The 18,941-nt window shown below is 42.1% G+C and overlaps 1 protein-coding gene across 1 annotated transcript in view; it reads right to left on the bottom strand.

Moving 5' to 3' along the window:
- LOC124797781 (anaphase-promoting complex subunit 1) overlaps positions 1–18,941 on the bottom strand; it is a 349,586-nt gene that overhangs the window by 167,801 nt on the left and 162,844 nt on the right. Inside the window, exons 16-17 of the mRNA XM_047260813.1 lie at positions 6,710–6,856; positions 1,501–1,668 (exon numbers count right to left, since the gene is read on the bottom strand). Coding sequence (XP_047116769.1) covers positions 1,501–1,668; positions 6,710–6,856 — 315 coding nt within the window. The remainder of the gene's footprint in view (positions 1–1,500; positions 1,669–6,709; positions 6,857–18,941) is intronic.

Raw genomic sequence — 18,941 nt, 5'->3', positions numbered from 1 at the left:
CCAAAATGGAAACAACCCCCTGCTGTTACTTCTGCAGCCGTATCATGTGTGCACACAAACATGAATAAACATCACCACTTCCATGCTCGAGTGTCAATCACTTTGTTATTTTGATTGAGGTATAGTGGTAGTATAATATTTAACGTTTCAAAAGTGGGCAGCTCTTTACTTATGGCAACAATGCTAAGGAAGTTAACAGTTTAAAAACATTGTCATGTGTTACTCCAGTGGTATTTGATCAACTGAACTGTTTAAGTTACAAAGCAGAGTTCAATTAACTCATGGAAAATATTTATCCCCTTTCTTATAATATCAACCAAATATTATAACCATTTCAAAACTGAGACTGGCAGATAAGAACTGGATTCAGTTGCTTACTCACTTAGGTGTCATCATACATTTTCTGAGGTGTTTTGAAGCTTTTTTTCTCATTTTTTGTAAGTGAAGTCACCACAATGATTAGAGCTTGTGGGAAAATATGGAACAGTCATCATATGATGGATCAAATTTGACTAGTATTTCAGAGCGTCCTTGCCAATGTGCAGAGGGGTCAAATGGGGCCATGTAAAAATTGTCCTCCATCATTATTTCACACAATATTACAGTGCACAGAAATGAAAGATTTCTTTCCAGAAAAGAAAATGCGGCTGTTTCAATGAGCTCATTAAAAATTTGCTTCTCAAGTTTACCATGAACTCCAAGTTTCTGCAAATATCAAAAATTTGTGGAACTGCATGCATCCAATATTATTAATACATCATTACAATCCGGCAATAGTTAGTTTTGCTTTTATTTTTACTGACATTTTCTAACTTGTGGTGCCTGCATAGTTCACTTTCAGGAGCTACAGTACAGAAGTGTATTTTCTCCTCCTCATCAGTTTGTGTTCCATTCATTAACTGCTTCAAGTTTAAGCATTGTGTTAATGCCCTTATCTTTCACTGATATCCCAAAAGAAGAAAGATCAGTATTTAACATCCCATTAACAATGAGAGCATTGGATGCAGAGCACAAACTCAAAACAGGCAGAAGGGAGGAGGAGACTGGACATAGTCTACCAATGGAACCATCTCAGCATTCGCCTCAAATGATTTAGGAAAACCAGGGTGTATCTAAATCCCAAACTCCACACACAGCTCTGAACCCAATTCCTACCTACTGTGAGTCCTGTGTTCATTTGCTCAGATGCTATCCCGCTACCACGTTTAAGCTCATGTAGAAGTAATTATCTGTGTCTTACACCTATGTTGTGTCTACGAGTTAAGTCCCATATACAACAAACAACTAAATTTAGACAACTGCTCACTTCCGTTTCCAATATAATTTCACTACAGAAGAATTTTGAAATAATCAGCTTTAAAAAAATTCACATTCTGACATATTCTAACCTATTGATAACTACCTGTTGCTATCATATAACAAATTACATCAGATTGGTCACAAGAAATAAATACTTTACTTGTTCTTTGAAAATCAGACTGTGGAAATTATATGACTTACCTGAACAATGTCTTTTGTTCTCCTGTTAACTTGTCTTATGTAAGGAAATGGCTCAGTCGGTCTTCCCATAATCATGTTATATATATGATGAAAAACATCTGGAGGCATCTGTGGTATGAAATGTGGAAACTGAAGTTTCGACAAATCTGAGTCCAATATATAGCTTTCCTGTAACAGTAATACACAATATGTAGTAAACAGTTTCAGTGAGTCGCCTCCTCAATAACTCAACAATTCTGCTATTCAATGAGTGGTCTCCTTTACTCCTAAATCCACTGATGGAAAAAGTCACATGAGCAAGAAGGAGTTGTGGGATATAAATGAATATTGGTGGGTGTGTTTCTACAGCTGAAAGATGTCTATTCAAATACCATGCCACTCATGTAAGAGTGGCGCTAGTAGCACCACTATGAGGATGTCAATCAGGTTTGCTTCAAATGCACACTGTGACAGTCACAAGCATCAGTTACCTTTGAGATTGGATGTGGTAAGTTGATATTGGTCAAGAATATTTTTAAAACAACAAACACATCATTATCAACACCTCACTGAATTTGAATGAGGTCTTGTAATAGGACTACAAGAAGCTGGATGTTTCTTCTGTGATATTGCAGAAAGACTTGGCAGGAATGTAGCCACTGTACATGATTGCTGGCAGCAATGGTCACAAGAATGTACAGTCGCAAGAAGAATAAGCTCCGGACGGCCACATGGCACTACTTGGGGGAACACCACTGTGTTCGGCATATGGCCCTGGCACATTGTACTGCATCCGCACCAGCAATTTTAGCAGCAGATGGCACCACAGTGACAAGATGGACTGTTACAAATCTGTTACTTCGAGGACAGCTGCGAGACAGACACCCTGTAGCGTGCACTCCACTGACACCAAATCACAGCCTCTTGCAGTTTCAGTGGTGTCAAGTGAGAGCTCATCGGAGAGCAGAGTGGAGGTCTGCTGTGTTTTCTGATGAAATCTGACTCTGCTTCAGTGCCAGCGATGACCGTGTGATCTTCGGAAGGCCAGTTGCGGGCCTGCAACCATCCTGTCTGTGTGCTAGATATACTGGACCTAAAGCTAGAGTTTCATCTGTGGTGCAATTTCGTATGACAGCAGGAGCATTCTCATGATTAACCCATGCAACCTGACTGCCAATTTGTAAATCAGTTGGTGGTTCAACCCATTGTTCTACCATTCATGAAACAGCATTCTAGGGAGTGTTTTCCAACAGGAAACACTTGGCCACGTACCGCTTTTGCAGCCCGACGTGCTCTACAGAGTATCGACATGTTGCCTTCACCTGCTTGATCACCAGATCTGTCTACAATTGAGCACATATGGGACATCAGGACATAGTCGGACAGCAACAGCAGCAGCATCCACAAACGGCATTAACCATACCTGTATTGATCAACTAAGTGCAACAGCCATGGAACTCCATCTCACACACTGACATCTGGCACCTGTACAACACAAATATATCCATGTTTGCATGATTGCATGCGAGGTTGCACTGGTTATTAATGTACCAGTATTTCAGATTTGCAATGATTTATCCCGCACTTACATTAACCTGTGATCCTGCAATGTTAATCACTTAAATATGTTACATAGACAAATGTATTCCCGAAATTTCATTACTTTACATTAATTACTTTTTGAACTTGCGATTTTTTTCCATCAGTGCATTTGTATTCTTCAAAACATACTAGAGTCATCATGAGAGCATGCTTAAAAATACAAAAAGTAAAAGTATTGTAGGAAAGAATGGGTCACTCCAAAACAAGCATCAGGAGACTTATATGCTGCATGGAAAGGTTCAGAAGCGATAATGGATTAGCAATTGTGATTCAAATTCTAGAACACTATTAATAATGAGTTGTTGGTAATCAACATGTCAAAGATAAACTGTAAGAACCAACAAACTGCAAATAAAATCATGATAAATAAAGACAACAAAAAATAGAGATAGAAACTACTGTAGAACTGGGATTGAGGGTCGAACTGGCAGAAACAGTATTACGAGAAAAAAGGAAGGCAAAGCATATACTATGAGTAGTATTTAATCGCCACACAGTCTTCTGAAGTTAGGAGATGTTGGGATAAGAGGAAGGGCATGATTCAACAGGTGGAAGCAGAAAACACTAACGCCAAAGGAAGTTACTGAAGACAATATAAACATTAGTACATAATATTATTAAATACCATTGTTGACAAATATATCTATCTACATCCGGATCCCGCTCCAGCTACTGCCGGGTCTGGGTGCTGACAAGTCCTCTCCATTTGGCTCGGTCCCCCCACCACTTTTCTTCCTCCACTTGCTGCCAGGTCACACATCTCCTTTCCACAGATATTCTCACTCCCATTTTCCACCGTGTTCTTGGGCACCCTCTAGGTCTTTTCCCATCCATCCTTAGCTCTTTCACAATTTTGGGGAGTTTCTGCCCATGCATCCCCTTAACATGCCCATACCATCTTAATCTCTTTTTTTTCCAATTTCTTCTCTCATATTTTCTTGTTTAAGGTCTTTGTAATCTCTACATTCCTTACTCTGTCCATTTTTGTTTTTCCCTTAACTACTCTGAGAAATTTCATTTCCCCTGCATGCTGTCTGCTCCAGTCCCTTTCTGTCATTGTCCATGTTTCTCCACCATAGGTGACAATAGGGAAGTAATAATTCTTTTACCTAAGGAGTTTTGCTTTTTCTGAAACTTCTTTATTCCAAATCAGGTGTTTTATTGTTTGGTAGAAATTGCCTCCTATTAATTTCTTTAGTTATTCTTCCATCCCTAGATATTTCGCTCCGTAAATAAGTGAAACTTTCTACCACTTTGAGGGGTTCTCCATTCAAGGTAATGTTTCCATTGATCCCTTTCTCTCTTCCAAATACCATTACTTCACTCTTGCTTTATTTATTTTTAATCCATACCTTTTCATTATTTCCTTCCACGCATCAAGTTGTAACTGAACATCTACCTCTTTATCACCCCATATCACCATATCATCTGCAAAAATCATCTTTTTGTCTTGATTGTCTTTGATTGTGGCACCATACACAATCATTAACCTGGCTCCAGGGAGGTAGGGTCCCCTTCCCTATTCCTCCACTGGGGTAATTCCTGTCTGGCACGTCCAAGTCGCGGGGGTGGGCATCCTACACCTCAGCAGGCCAGAGTGCTAGGATGGCTGAGTTCAGGCAGGGACCCAATCCTGTGGGGTATAACACTGAACCTATGCCCAGGGTTACGGGTGAAGACATTAATGGCAGCGATGGCAGAGAAGGAAGGCTTTGGAATGGTGTAGCTGGCAGATGAGGAAACCCTCCTTTCTGAGGATTAAATGAGAAGGGAACCACTGCCTTGTGGTGGAGGAGAAACTCCAAAGGCTAAGGGAGACAACCCCAACAGAAAATCCTTTCTTGCATTAGGCCTTGCAAGCCAGTAAGAAAGTCTTCATATATTGCTTTCAAAACACAGACGAGCCTCGGAACGAACAACAAATATAAACAAGATTCAAAATAAACAGACTTCTGTACAATTCACATTAGTAGTCTGCAAGGAAATCGCCAGCTACACTGTTACGAGAGCTATTCAAAAATAATATGACTTTTTAATTGTGTGGGCAACATACATTCACTTATCAATCTTCTTTTTGATATGTTGGTACACATGTCCTGAACGTATGTTCACAGTTTCAAGTGTACAGCATATTTCATTTGTTTCTGACAGATAGAAATGTTAGGTGTGTTTTAGTGTGCTTGGAGATTTGCAATTCTTATAAAAAGTGGAGCAAATAATTTGCATCAATTATTTGTGTGTGTGTGTGTGTGTGTGTGTGTGTGTGTGTGTGTGTGTGTGTGTGTGAAAAAAATGGAATCAAGTGCTCTAAAACACTTGACATGTTGACAGTGGCATATGATGAGTCTGCTCTAAGTAAAAAAAGATTTACAAGTGATACAAACTCTTCCAAGATGGCCAAAAAAATGCCAATGACAAACCTCGCTCAGGACACTCCAGCACACAACAACAGATGACAACGTCGAAGCTGTGAAGAAAATTGTTTTGGAAAATTGTCGAATAACTGTAAGAGAATTTGCTGAGGAGGTTGGCAATCGGTCGGCTCATGTCATGCAATTTTTTCGGATGTTTTGGACATGAGACATGTGTCAGCAAACTTTGTTCCAAAACTTCTCAATTTTGATCGGAAGAACCGATACCTGAGGATCACTCAGGAGCTCTTGAATGACATCAATGATGATCCTGATTTGCTCACAAGGGTCATAACCAGTGACAAAACATGTGTTTACAGTTATGACGTTGAAACCAAATCCCAGTCATCCCAATGGAAGCACCCCACAGAGCCAAGACCGAAAAAAGCACACCAAGTTCAATCAAATGTAAAGTTTTGCTCTTGTTTTTCTCAATTACCATGGCGTAGCACATCATTTTTGCCCCAATGTCGTACGGTCAATAAGAGTATTAACTTGACATTATGCGCCGTCTGCGAGAAGCAATACACAAAAAAATGTCGGGAATTTTGGAAAAACAATTCATGGCTTTTGCATCATGGCTATGCACCTGCTCATTCATCATAGCTTGTGAGAGATCTTTTGGCCAAAAACAATACAATAATCGTGCCTCAGCCACCATATTCACCGGATTTGGCCCCCTGTGACTTTTTCCTGTTCCCAAAACTGAAGAGACCAATGAAAGGATGAAGATTTTCAACAACTGAGGAAATATAAACTGCATTGCTGGAAGTACTCAAGGCTGTACCAAATAGTGCTTACGACAAGTGCTTCAAGGATTGGAAAAAGTGCAGGTACAAGTGTATTGTATCTAAGGGGGATTGCTTTGAAGGGGACAAAATGAATATTGATGAATCAATGAATATTTTTTCATAAAAATATAAAGTCACCTTACTTTTTGAACACCCCACGTATGTCTCAATATTGTCAGCCATTTTAACTCCTCCTTTTTTTTTTCTCCTTTTATCTACACACTACTTTTTTCTTGTCTATGTATATTTGGATTCTTTTAAGGCTATAGTAAGTAAGATAGTTGTTACAATGTAAATGACTTATATACCCCCATGTAAAACCGAACATGTAACACTAAACTGTGAAGTGTACGGTCTGTAATATCTCAATTCCACTTTCATAAGTACATTACATGAAAAGGAAAATGAGTGTATACACGGCAATACCTTCAGTACTTTGGCAGGGCAGAGTGTTGGATAATCCTTCCAGTAATGATCAACATATGCTGGCAGTTTCAAGTCACTTGAAAGCTGGTACAAAAGTTGAGCTAATGATGGTAATACTTCTGACATCAGCATGTTCAGCTTCAAGTCCTATGAACAAAAATCATATCTACATTAATAATACATAAAAAATTGAAAAAAACTGTTTGCTTTCTTGTGCTGACAAAATAAATTGCTGCTTGAATAAAATATTTCAGTCTCTTCCCTGAGAAGGCTCATTTTGCACAGTATATACACCCTCAAGTGGCCTGCAATAGTTGCTTCAAACCGTAGGAAGACATTCACTCATCATCAACATTAAATTTTCGCCTGCTTTCTACAATACAGCCATCATGTGTTTCCACGAACATTCTCAATTGGGGAGAGGTCTGGTGATCTCGCTGGCGAAGGCAAAGTTTGGCAAGCATGAAGCCTAGCAGTAGAAACTCTCACCATGTGCAGATGGGCATTCTCTTCCAATGTAAGCCCAGAATGGCTTGCCATGAAGGGCAACAAAATCGGGCACAGAATGTCATCAACGTATCACTGTGCTGTAAGGATGGCAACAAAAGAAGTCCTGCTATGAAAAGAAATGGCACTGTTGATTGTGGTTGTGTGGCGGGCAATAGACTGGTATACCATGCTGTCAAGAGTGTCACCAGAACACCTTTGCTGATCATCCGACTAAGTGCACTGACATCGACTAAAAGTTAACTGTAGTAAAGTTGGCATTTACCGTTGTTCATTGCAAAATTCTGATGCACTGATCTCGATCAATGTTAAATGAAGGCTTTGACCACAGTTAAATTTTATTGCTGCTCACTCCCCATTTTCGAGAGATGACCAGAGTTTTACAAGCATACGGTATTAAGACGGCACGCATTTTGACATGGTGAGACAGACTCAATGCATTGTATGCTGTACCCTATATGTAAGACGAATGCAGAAAGTTTATTAATTTATGAATCATATGAATCAGACTTACCAGGAGTAGAATTAAATTGCCCCTCCACGAGTGACTGCACTGCCCATTTTTCTCTAACAAGTGGACTACACAACAGTCAGATGTCTGTAATCTTTTTTTATATTCATGGTACATGAAGTTCAAAACTCAAACATACCTGTCCCAAAGTTTGATGCAACTCTCAAAAATTCTCGAGAAAACTGACTTCTAAATATTCCAATCATATACGTGACTGTAGGATTTCCCAGCATAAACTACTGATGAAGGTTTCAGGGGTCTCCAGTTGGATGGTAGGGTTGATACATCGCGAAGTTTCGGGAAGTGTTACACCACCAATATTCTGGTGAAGTGTCGAGATTCGCAGAGAGTGGGGTATTTATACGCATGGTCACACCCCCCACCCCCCCATCCACTAGACTTCGGGAGGCTGCAGTGGACCGGCAGCATGCATGAGTTAGTGGGGGTAGCAGTCGTCCCCAATGGCTGCGTTTGGTTCTCGGTGTAAGCATTCTGTCTGCATCTGTGGTGGAGAATGTTGACGGACCCGCTCCAAACAGATTGCTGCTATCGCAGGGTTCCATGCTGCGCCGAGTTGGTATTCCTCATCCCCGTTGACCAGGTTGTCTTGAATCCTTATTTCTAGGGATTCTTTGATAATACTTTCCCAGAAGCCAGAGGCTCGGCATCGGTGTTTTCAAAGTTGAAGGTGTGTTCTTCATTTATGCTGTGTTCTGCTATGGTCGACTTTTCTGTGTGATGTAGTCGCGCACATCTAATATGTTCTTCACAGTGTTTAGATATACACCACTGTGTTTGTCCAACGTATGGTTTACCTCATTCCCATAGGATGCTGTATATTCCTGGTGTGTTAAGCTTCAGCAGGTCTTTGGCAGAACCTAGGAACTCCCTCATCTTCGGTGGTAGGCAGAGAATGGTTTTGATATTGTATTTGGAAGTTGCGCAATTTTGGCTGAGAGTGGACCCACATACAGAAGGAACACGAGTTGTTTATTGTCCTCCTCCTCCTCCTCCTTCTTCTTCTTCTTCTTCTTCTTCTTCTTGGGTTGTCACTGCTTCCTTCTTCCTTTTAAGCGCCCTGCTGATGTGCGTTTCACTATAGCCATATTGGTGGAAGACGTCCCTCAGGTGTTGCAGCTCGGATGGTAGGCTGTCTTTGTTTCAGATGGAGCACGCCCTATGTACCAGGGTGGTCAGTACTGCTTGTCTTTATGCTGGATGGTGGCAGCTTGCTGAATGAAGGTATCGGTCTGTGTGTGTCTTCTTCCTATGTACTGCATGGCGTAGTGAACCATCTGCCTTCCTCTTAATTAGTATGTCAAGGACAGGGAAGCATCAATTTTCCTCCATTTCCAGCGTAAATTTTATATTCAGATGGATGCTGTTGAGGTGCTCCAGAAACTCACCTAGCGCCTATTTACCATGTCCCCACATGACAAAAGTGTCATCGACAATGTGGAAGAAGTGCTTTGATTTCTGGCTAGCAGTTTGGAGGGCCACCTCCTTGAAATATTCCATACAGAGGTTTGCAATTGCAGGACCCAGTGGGAAACCCAAGGCCACACCATCGATTTGCTCATAGAATTCATTGTTGCACTGAAAGTAGGTGGTTGTTAGTGTGTGTTCAAACAGTTTGACAGTTTGTGGTTCAAAGTGCTGAGCTAAAAGTGCCAAGGAGTCTCGAAGGGGCACTTTCGTGAAAAGCGACGTCACGTCGAAGCTCACGAGTAGGTCCTCCCTTTGTAGTTGCATATCCCTGAGTATTTTTACAAATTCGGCTGAATTTCTCACATGGTGGCTGCAATGTTCCACAAGGAGTTTGAGCAGTGTCACTAAGTATTTAGCTAGTCCGTAACTGTGAGAGTTGATGGAGTCCACAATCAGTCTCAGAGGCACCCCTTCCTTATGGATCTTCAGCAGTCCTTATAGGTGCGGTATCGCTGGCGTTCTGGGGTGCAGCCATTTCTTCATTGACTCAGGTAAGTCGGATTTCTTCAGCAGAGCTATCGTCTTTCTACTCATCATCAAGGTTGGATCATTCTTCAGCCTCTTGTAGGCCTCGTCTTGTAGCAGCAGGTTTATTTTCTGCCGGTACTCGGCAGTGCTTAATAGCACTGTAATATTGCCCGCTGGTAGGATCGTTATATCAGGGTCATCTCTAAGGGATCGGAGAGCTGCTCGTACTTACGCAGATATGTTATTTTTAGGTAATCGAGATCTGTTGAATATTCTGCAAGTTTCCCGTCTGACTTCCTTTGCTTCCTCCTTTGGAAGCCCTCGTACTGCTTCTTCCACGCCGCTGATAATGTCTCGTTTCGGGATCATTCTGGGGATGGTGGCGAAATTCAGTCCTTTTTCTGAGTATTGCGATTGTTTAACTCACTGAAATAATATAGATTTATTTTGACAGGCAATGTGACTGTGCAGTAGCGAGCGTACTCGCACCTGGATTCGATTCCATGTAGAAACATATTTTTAAACAAATTCAGATGGTTCAAATGGCTCTGAGCACTATGGGACTTAACATCTGAGGTCATCGGTCCCCTAGAACTTAGAACTACTTAAACCTAACTAACCTAAGGCCATCACCCACATCCATGCCCAAGGCAGGATTCAAACATGCGAGCATAGCAGTCGCACAGTTCCAGACTGAAGCGCCTAGAACCACTCGGCCACACCGGCCGACTTTAAACAAATGCTGTGAGCATTTATGTGATGTGTAAAATACAAAAATACGCAAAAAAAATTAATTTGTAGCATTTAATTTACAATCTTGGTTAACAAGCTTTTACAAAACACTGATAATTATGAATTTTTGTTTGCAATGAAAACTGGATTTTTGTATGTAGCATACAGTATGAAATAAGAACATATGCATTTTTCATAAAAATCAAAATTAGATGTGTTAATCAACATATATTTGATGATATATCTAAAAACAAAAATTCTGTAACTTACCAAACGAAAGCGTTGGTACGTTGATATGTCTGCTTGTGTCTGTATATGTGTAGATGGATATATATATATGTGTGTGTGTGTGTGTGTGTGTGTGTGTGTGTGTGTGTGTGGGCGCACGTGCGCGCGCGCGCGCGCGCGCTCAAAAGTATACCTGACCCTTTTCCCCCCAAGGTAAGTCTTTCCACTCCCGGGACTGGAATGACTCCTTACCCTCTCCCTTAAAACCCACATCCTTTCGTCTTTCCCTCTCCTTCCCTCTTTCCTGATGAAGCAACCGTAGGTTGCGAAAGCTTGAAATTTGTGTGTGTGTTTGTGTTTGTTATTGTCTCTATCAACGTACCAACACTTTTGTTTGGTAAGTTACAGAATCTTTGTTTTTAGATCTATTTTTCCCACGTGGAATTTTTCCCTCTATTATATTCATATATTTGATGGTATTTATACTTAAATGATGTAATGATGTAGGTATTCAAACTGAATGGAAAAAATTAAAAAAATAATGATCAAAAGAAGATGCTGTACATTTCTTCTTTTATACTGCACCCGTCAGTTCTTTTATTTTCAAGTTCATTTGCACTGACCAACCTGAGAGATATATCTAGCTTGTACTTTGAAAAATTTGGTGTTCTTTTTCCATTTTGCCACACATAAATGAATGGACTAGTAGCAAGGTATAAACTTGCTTCTGCTTGTTGACAAAAATGAGAGCATATGAGACAAATTATGTCACTTACCAGCGATTATCTAGAAAATTTATAGGCAGCCATGTGCAAATTCATGTATCTGTTAACATCTCTGCATCTCCAATGCACCTTCCATTACAATACACAGTGTTAACTGCAGTAAGATGCACAGTTGGCTGGTGGTCATTTGCTGCCTGGCGATTAACGTTGGTGTACCACACAGACATTTTAAACACTGTTTACTTAAACTGTGATTACTGACCTTGGTTATCATCCTTTCTGACTGAGACTGATGCCCTCAGCCAATCGGCACTCAGTTCAAAATGGGACTCAACACTGAAGACAATTCTACACCAGGCATTTAGATTCCAGGCCAAAGACATGTCTGGAGATTCCCCAGACTATCCTTGGTTTGCATTTCAACAAGATAATACCCACACACACACACACACACACACACACACACACACACACACACACACACACACACATTTCTACTGCTTGTCTTTGTGCTTGCCAAATCCTACCTAGGTCATCCCCAAGTGAGAACATTTGGAGCATCAAGCCTAATAACTACTCGCGTACAAGTCATAGGTAGTCATAGGTGGACTTAACTCTGTATCTTTAATAAATTGTCCCATTTTTTCTGAAATTGTAATTTTTTTTTTATTTTTGGTACATGCACGTCTACTAATTTCCATCTCAACTGAATAACTCATTTATGGTGAGTCTTATTTTTTTTAGTGTATGCCGTAGTAAATAGAATTCACATCAGCTGTTATATAAGGGATGTATATTAATTTGCAGCATCAATGAACTGAGCAATACAATATTACAGACAGACAAAATTAGATAATCAGCATTGAAAGTTCAAAACTTCATTGCAGAAATGCAGATCATATCTAAAGGGACAGGTAAATAAATATTAATGTTGTTAAATAAAGCAGTTAGGAATATTATAAATAAGGAATGCCACATGTGCCACCCAGCACCTTCTATACTGAATACACAATGTAATTAAATTTCTTAATAAACTGGCACTTAGACAAGAGCATACAAAAAAAACTGTATGCATTGAACTTATATGTGTTACAGAGAAAAGTAACAGAACAGGAATTTACAGTTATACTGTTGATCTTAGTCTGTCACTGGAACTGACAATGTACTCCTATATTACATTGTGTATCTGAGGAGTCTGTGTAACACTGAGTGTGTCCGAAGGAAACATAAGATAGGTGTCACTATTTATAGTCTCTACAATTGAAGAACTAGCCAGTATCAACATTTCATAATAATCACATTCAAGAATGCCATTTACCAGGAAGTGTTGTTCATGCCAAATTCATTTAAAAATATGGAATTACAGCATAGAACAAATAATCCATTCCACAAACGTATGTAGTTAATATCGATGCAGATTTACATAAAGGATCAATAATAATTCATCAAAGAGGTTTCATTGTTTCCTCTTCTTTCCTAATATTCTTGCAAAAGTAAGCTGCACAGGCCAAAGAAACTTTTTGCATTCACATACACAAATACTTTTTTGAAAATCAGAAAGACAATTTTACTTTAAGGTCCCACCAAAGTCAGGACCTTCACAGTCAGTGCTTTGGCTAAAACAGACAAAGACAGGGAACAAAAACTGATGAGAACTAATTTAAGGAGCCATACCGGCACTTATGTGCAGTAAGAATAATAAATAATTTAGGAGTAAAGGAGACCAGTCACTGAACAGTAAAAGCATTAATGCCAACAGGCACACACAAAAGAAAAAGGAAATTTCCCAGCTTTTATGAAGAGTACACCCGCAAGCATGCACCTATGCCCCTACATTGTGCCAGCTGCACACACAACACCGAATTTACATATAAACCGATGGAATAAGGTTGGGAGAGAGGGGGGAGGGGGGTGAGGGTTGGGTTGACACACACACACACACACACACACACACACACACACACACACAGAGAGAGAGAGAGAGAGAGAGAGAGAGAGAGAGAGGGATTGTGAGGAGGTGACATAGGGGACACTGTTGGGTAGAGAGTGTGGAGACACTGTGTTAATGGAGACTATGGCCAGGAGTGTTATGGGAGTGAAGGATGTGCTGCAAGGATAACTCCCACCAGCATCATTCAGGAAAGCTGATGGCGAAGGAAAGGATCCAGATGGCCTGGCTTGTGAAGCAACTACTGAATTCTAGCATGTTGTGCTCAGCTGCACGTTGTGCCGCTGGGTGATCAACATTGTTTTTGGTCACAGTTTAACAGTAGCTATTCATTCTGATAGAAAGGTGATTAGTTGTCATGCTGACATCAAAAGCTGTGCAACATTGCAACACAGTTGATTTATGACATGGGTGCTTTCGCACATGGCCTGGCCTGTGATTTGGTAGGTTATGCCTGCAACAGGACTGGAGTAGAAAGTGCTGGGTGGGTGAATCAGGCAGGTTTAGCACACAGTTTTTCCACAGGGTTATGACTGCTGGGGCAAGGCCTTGTGAATTGGAGTGGAATAGGGAGGGAACACCAGGACGGTGTGTAGGTTGCATGGCCGATGTAATACAAGATTTGGTGGGATGGGACAGGTGTCCCTCATAGATCATCACGCCACTGGTGAAGGATACTGTTCAGCTGCTCCTATCCAAAGTGATATTGGGTGACTAGGGGGACAAGCCAAAGTAGTTTATTCTTGGGACTAGTGGGGGGAGTACAGGTATGTGAGTATACAGCACAGGAATTCTGTTTGAGAACTAGATTTTTGGGGGTACTGCCTGTCTGTAAAGAGTCTCATGAGACCTGCAGATACTGAGCAAGGGAATTCTCATCACTGCAAATACCCCATGAGTGACCCGGATATATCGGTTTTTGGTGTGGAATGGGTGACAGCTGTCAAAGAGCAGGTAAAGTTGGAGGTTAGTGGTCATAATATGGACAAAGGTGAGGATGGAACCATCAGAGGGGAGGAGGTCAACATCCAGGAAAGTGAGATATTGGGGTGAGGAGGACCTGGTGAAGTGGATGGCAGACAAGGTGTTGAGATTATGGGCAAATGGGGATAGGGTGTCTTGACTTGAGTCCAGTTCCTGAAGATACCATCAATGAAACTGAACCAGACAAAGGGTTAGGTTTCTAGATGGTCCATAGCAATATTAGCATATGAGGGTCCCACGTAGGTGCCAACAGCTGTGTCGCAAATTTGTTTATATACCTTCCCATCAAGTGGAAGGCCTCGTGAGACATTCAGCATACTGGACAAGGGAATTCTCATCACTTCAGATATGCCACCCATCAGTGGCCTGGCTCCTTTGGAATGCTTTCTGGGTGTGGAAGGGGTGATAGCTGTCAAATCACAGGTACTGTTGGCAGTTCATGGGTTTAATATGGGCACAACCTGTGAATGGAGCCATCAGAGAGGAGATGATCAACATCACCAAAGATAGTATGTTGGATTGAGGAGGACAGAACGAGGATACAATGACTTGGCACTGGGTTCAGATCATGAAGATATCATCAATGAACCTGAACCAGACAAGGAGTCTGGGATTTTAAGAGGCTACGAATGTTACCTCCAGATGGCCCATAAAAAGGTTGGCACAGGAGTGTGCCACGCGGGTGACCTGGCCTCTGCTGCAGATTTGTTTATATATCACCTCCTTGAAGACCAGTAAGTCTTCCCATAAGCGTACTGTACATATGATGAAAAATATCTGTATATATCTATTGTATGAAATTTGAGAACTGTTGTTTTGACAAATCTGATTGTAGTATACAGCTTTTCTGTAACAGCAGTCCACAATGCATAGTAAATGATTTTAGTGAGTCTTGTTAAGGAAGAACATGAGTCAGTTAACAGATTATGATTAAATAAGATTAACTACCACAGAGTATGAAGTGCTCACCAAACAATATCTTTCACTTAATAATAACCGGTAACTGTCATCAGATGACATACCAAATTCGGTACATTCAGAGATGATCAAGCCATGAACATAGCACATGATATGGAAAAAAAGAACATGTAGTTTGTATATAGAAGCAGGATTTAAAACCTGAAGGCAATAAATTTAGAAAATAAACTAGGTAACATATAGAAGGTAAAAAGAAGAAAATGAGCAAAGAGGATCTCTTCACAAAGTAGAAAAATTCAACAGTAAAGAAAAACAAAGGGAAAATGGGAATAAAATACAATGACAAGGAGTAAATAGCTCAAGCAGTAAACAAAAAAATCAGCTGAACATCTTGATGTAATTTTTCTGACATGCATGATATCACATAACAATAATTTGAAAAACTGTAAAGTGGAAAATACAAATTAAGCATTCAGATACCCAGCTATAATACAAACCAACTTCTGCAAGCTACATGTATGATACATTGCAATTAGAAAGCTACAAATACGGACTAAGTCTGCAAATGAAGAGACACGTGTACAGTGAAGATGGCTTGGAGGCAAGGATCGGAGGAGGGAGGTTTACAGAACAGAGGAAGGGAAAACTGTCGGATAGAGGATGTGGCGACTATGTACTAACCCAAGTTGTTTGAAGTCTTCTGTCAGGTAGTCACTGCATTTCATCATGAGGCATATCAAAAAATTTGCAGCATAGACATGGGCACCCGCATGGCACCCTCCTATGCCAACTGTTCAATGGGCCATTTCATGGAAGCATTCCTAGCCTCCAAAATCAACATTCCTCACCTGGTAAGGTTCACTGATGACAATTTCATGATCTGGACCCAGGGTCAAGTCACCCTATCTTTCCTCCACAACCTCAACGTCTTCTCTCCCACTACTCCTTCTGGTCCTCCTCAACCCAACTGGTCATCTTCCTGGACGTTTAACTACTCCTCTCGGTGACTCCATCCACACCTCTGTCTGTATTAAACCCACCAAACAACAATAGTATCTGCAATTTGACAGCTGACATCCCCTCCACGCCAAAACATCCTGGTCACCAAGAGACAGCATGTCTACAGTGACAACCACTACCTTGTCCAGTATGCTGAAAGTCTCACAAATGCTTTCACTGAAAGGCAGTATCCCTTAGACTTAGTCCACAAACAGATATTTTGTGCCCTATCCCTACATGCCCCCAATCCTACCCTCAACCACAAGAACCAGAGACAAAGGAGTGACCCCTTACTCAGCCAATACCACCCCAGACTAGAACACCTGTACCCCATTCTTTGTCAGAACCTTCTCATCCCTCCTAAAGTGGTGTTCTGTTACCCGCCCAACCTCCACAACATACTAGTCCATCCCTAAGCCATTCCAGTCCCAGCCCTTGCCACAGGGATCATACCACTGTGGAGGACCCAGGTGCAAGACACCCAATTCACCCAACCAACACTTCCTACTCCAGTTCCGTCTCAGGCTTACCCTACTAAACAGAGGCTGACCACATGTGAAGGCACCCACCTCATAAACCAAGTCTGCTGCTATCACTGCACTGCTTTTCATGTACGTATGACAACCAACCTGCTGTCCACCAGAATGAATGGTCACTGCCGAACCGTAGAGAACAAAGTTGACCCCTAGTGGCACAATATGCGCCTGAGGTCAACATGCTTGCGTTCTGGGTGCTTTACAACCCATACCATCTGGATCCTTCCGTCCACCACTGGCTTTTTTACAACTTACTTTTTTTTTAGGGCGCACAACTACAATGGTCATTAGCGCCCAGACTAAGTTAGGAATGCACCGCGAGGCACAAGGTTAAAACAGCAACTAAAAGGGACAACACTATATAAGACGTAGTAACAGGCATAGGATTAAAAAAACACAGCATAATCAAATGTCCTTAGACAGGTTTGTCAAGTTGATAAAATGAAGAACGCGAGCAGCTGCTCCTAGGTCATCCGCTAAAATGGCATCCAGAGTACATGGCAGGCCAAGATCAAGACGCAGTGTAGTAAAATCCGGACAGGACGATAAATTGTGGCTGACAGTCAGCAATTGCCCACATGGGCAGAACAGAGCCGGTGCAGCCATCAGCAGATGGCGATGGCTGAACCGGCAGTGTCCAATTCGTAACCGGTCCAAAACGACCTCCTCCCGCTGAGAAGGGCGTGAGGAGGACGTCCAAGCCGCGGGAAGAGGTTTCAAGGCCCGAAGCTTGTTGTCCATAAGTGCAGCCCAATCGGCATGCCACAGTGATAAAATGCGCCGACAAATGACCCTGCTACAATCTGATGAAGGGACACAACAAGAAGCCGTCCGAGACTGGAGAATCACAGCCTTGGCTGTGGCATCTGCAGCTTCATTCCCAGGGATACTGACATGGCGAGGAACCCACATAAAGCTAACCGGAGAACCGTCGTTAACCAGCTGCTGAAGAGAGCATTGGATCCGGTGCACGAAAGGGTGAACCGGATACGGATCACTGAGGCTCTGGATGGCACTCAGGGAATCGGAGCAGATGACATAAGCAGAATGCCGGTGGCGGCAAATGTAAAGAACAGCCTGGTAGAGGGCAAAGAGCTCAGCTGTGAAGACCGAACAATGGCCATGGAGCCAGTATTTGAAACTTTGTGCCCCGGCAATAAAAGAACACCCAACCCCGTCATTGGTCTTAGAGCCATCTGTATAAATGAAGGTCATATTAATGAACTTCAAACAAAGTTCGACAAAACGGGAGTGGTATACCGAACCGGGGGTAATCTCCTTTGGGAGCGAGCTGAGGTCAAGGTGAACGTGAACCTGAGCCTGGAGCCAAGGTGGCGTGTGGCTCTCACCCACTCTAAAGGTTGCAGGGAGTGAAAAATCAAGGTGTTGAAGGAGGCGATGAAAGCGAACTCCAGGGGGTAGCAGGGCAGAGACATACAACCTGTATTGACGGTCGAGAGAGTCGTCAAAAAAGGAATGATAAGACGAGTGGTCAGGCATTGACAGTAGCCGACAGGCATACCGACAAAGCAGTATATCGCGCCGGTAGGCGAGTGGCAATTCACCGGCTTCAGCATGAAGACTCTCGACGGAACTAGTATAGAACGCTCTGATCGCAAGACGTAAACCCCGATGTTGTATGGAGTTGAGGCGGCGTAAGATGGACGGCCGTGCAGAGGAGTATACGAAGCTCCCATAATCCAGCTTTGAGCGGATGATCGACCGATACAGGCGAAGTAGGACGGTTCGATCCGCTTCCCACGACATACCACTGAGAACACGGAGGACATTTAGAGAACGGGTACAAAGGGCAGCCAAATATGACACACGTGGAGACCGTAAAATCGCCCATGAAAAGGGAGCCTGATACATCAGCTGGGAGGCAATTCATTATTGGATTGATCGCTATGGCAAAGAGAGCGACGCTCAAAACTGAGCCTTGTGGCATCCCATTCTCCTGGCGAAAGGTGTCTGACAGGACAGAACCCACACGTACCCTGAACTGTCCATCCATTAAAAAGGAACGAATAAAAAGAGGGAGGCGACCGCAAAGGCCCCATGTATGCATGGTGCGGAGAATGCCTGCCCTCCAACAGGTGTCGTAAGCCTTCTCCAAATCAAAGAACACAGCCGTGGTTGGGCGCTTCCGCAAGAAGTTATTCATAATGAAGGTCGACAAGGTAACCAG

This window comes from Schistocerca piceifrons, chromosome 1 (genome assembly GCF_021461385.2).
Source record: "Schistocerca piceifrons isolate TAMUIC-IGC-003096 chromosome 1, iqSchPice1.1, whole genome shotgun sequence".
Taxonomy (NCBI): Eukaryota; Metazoa; Arthropoda; class Insecta; order Orthoptera; family Acrididae; genus Schistocerca; species Schistocerca piceifrons.
The sequence above is the reverse complement of the archived record's forward strand: the minus strand, read 5'-3'. Positions and strand labels throughout refer to the sequence as shown.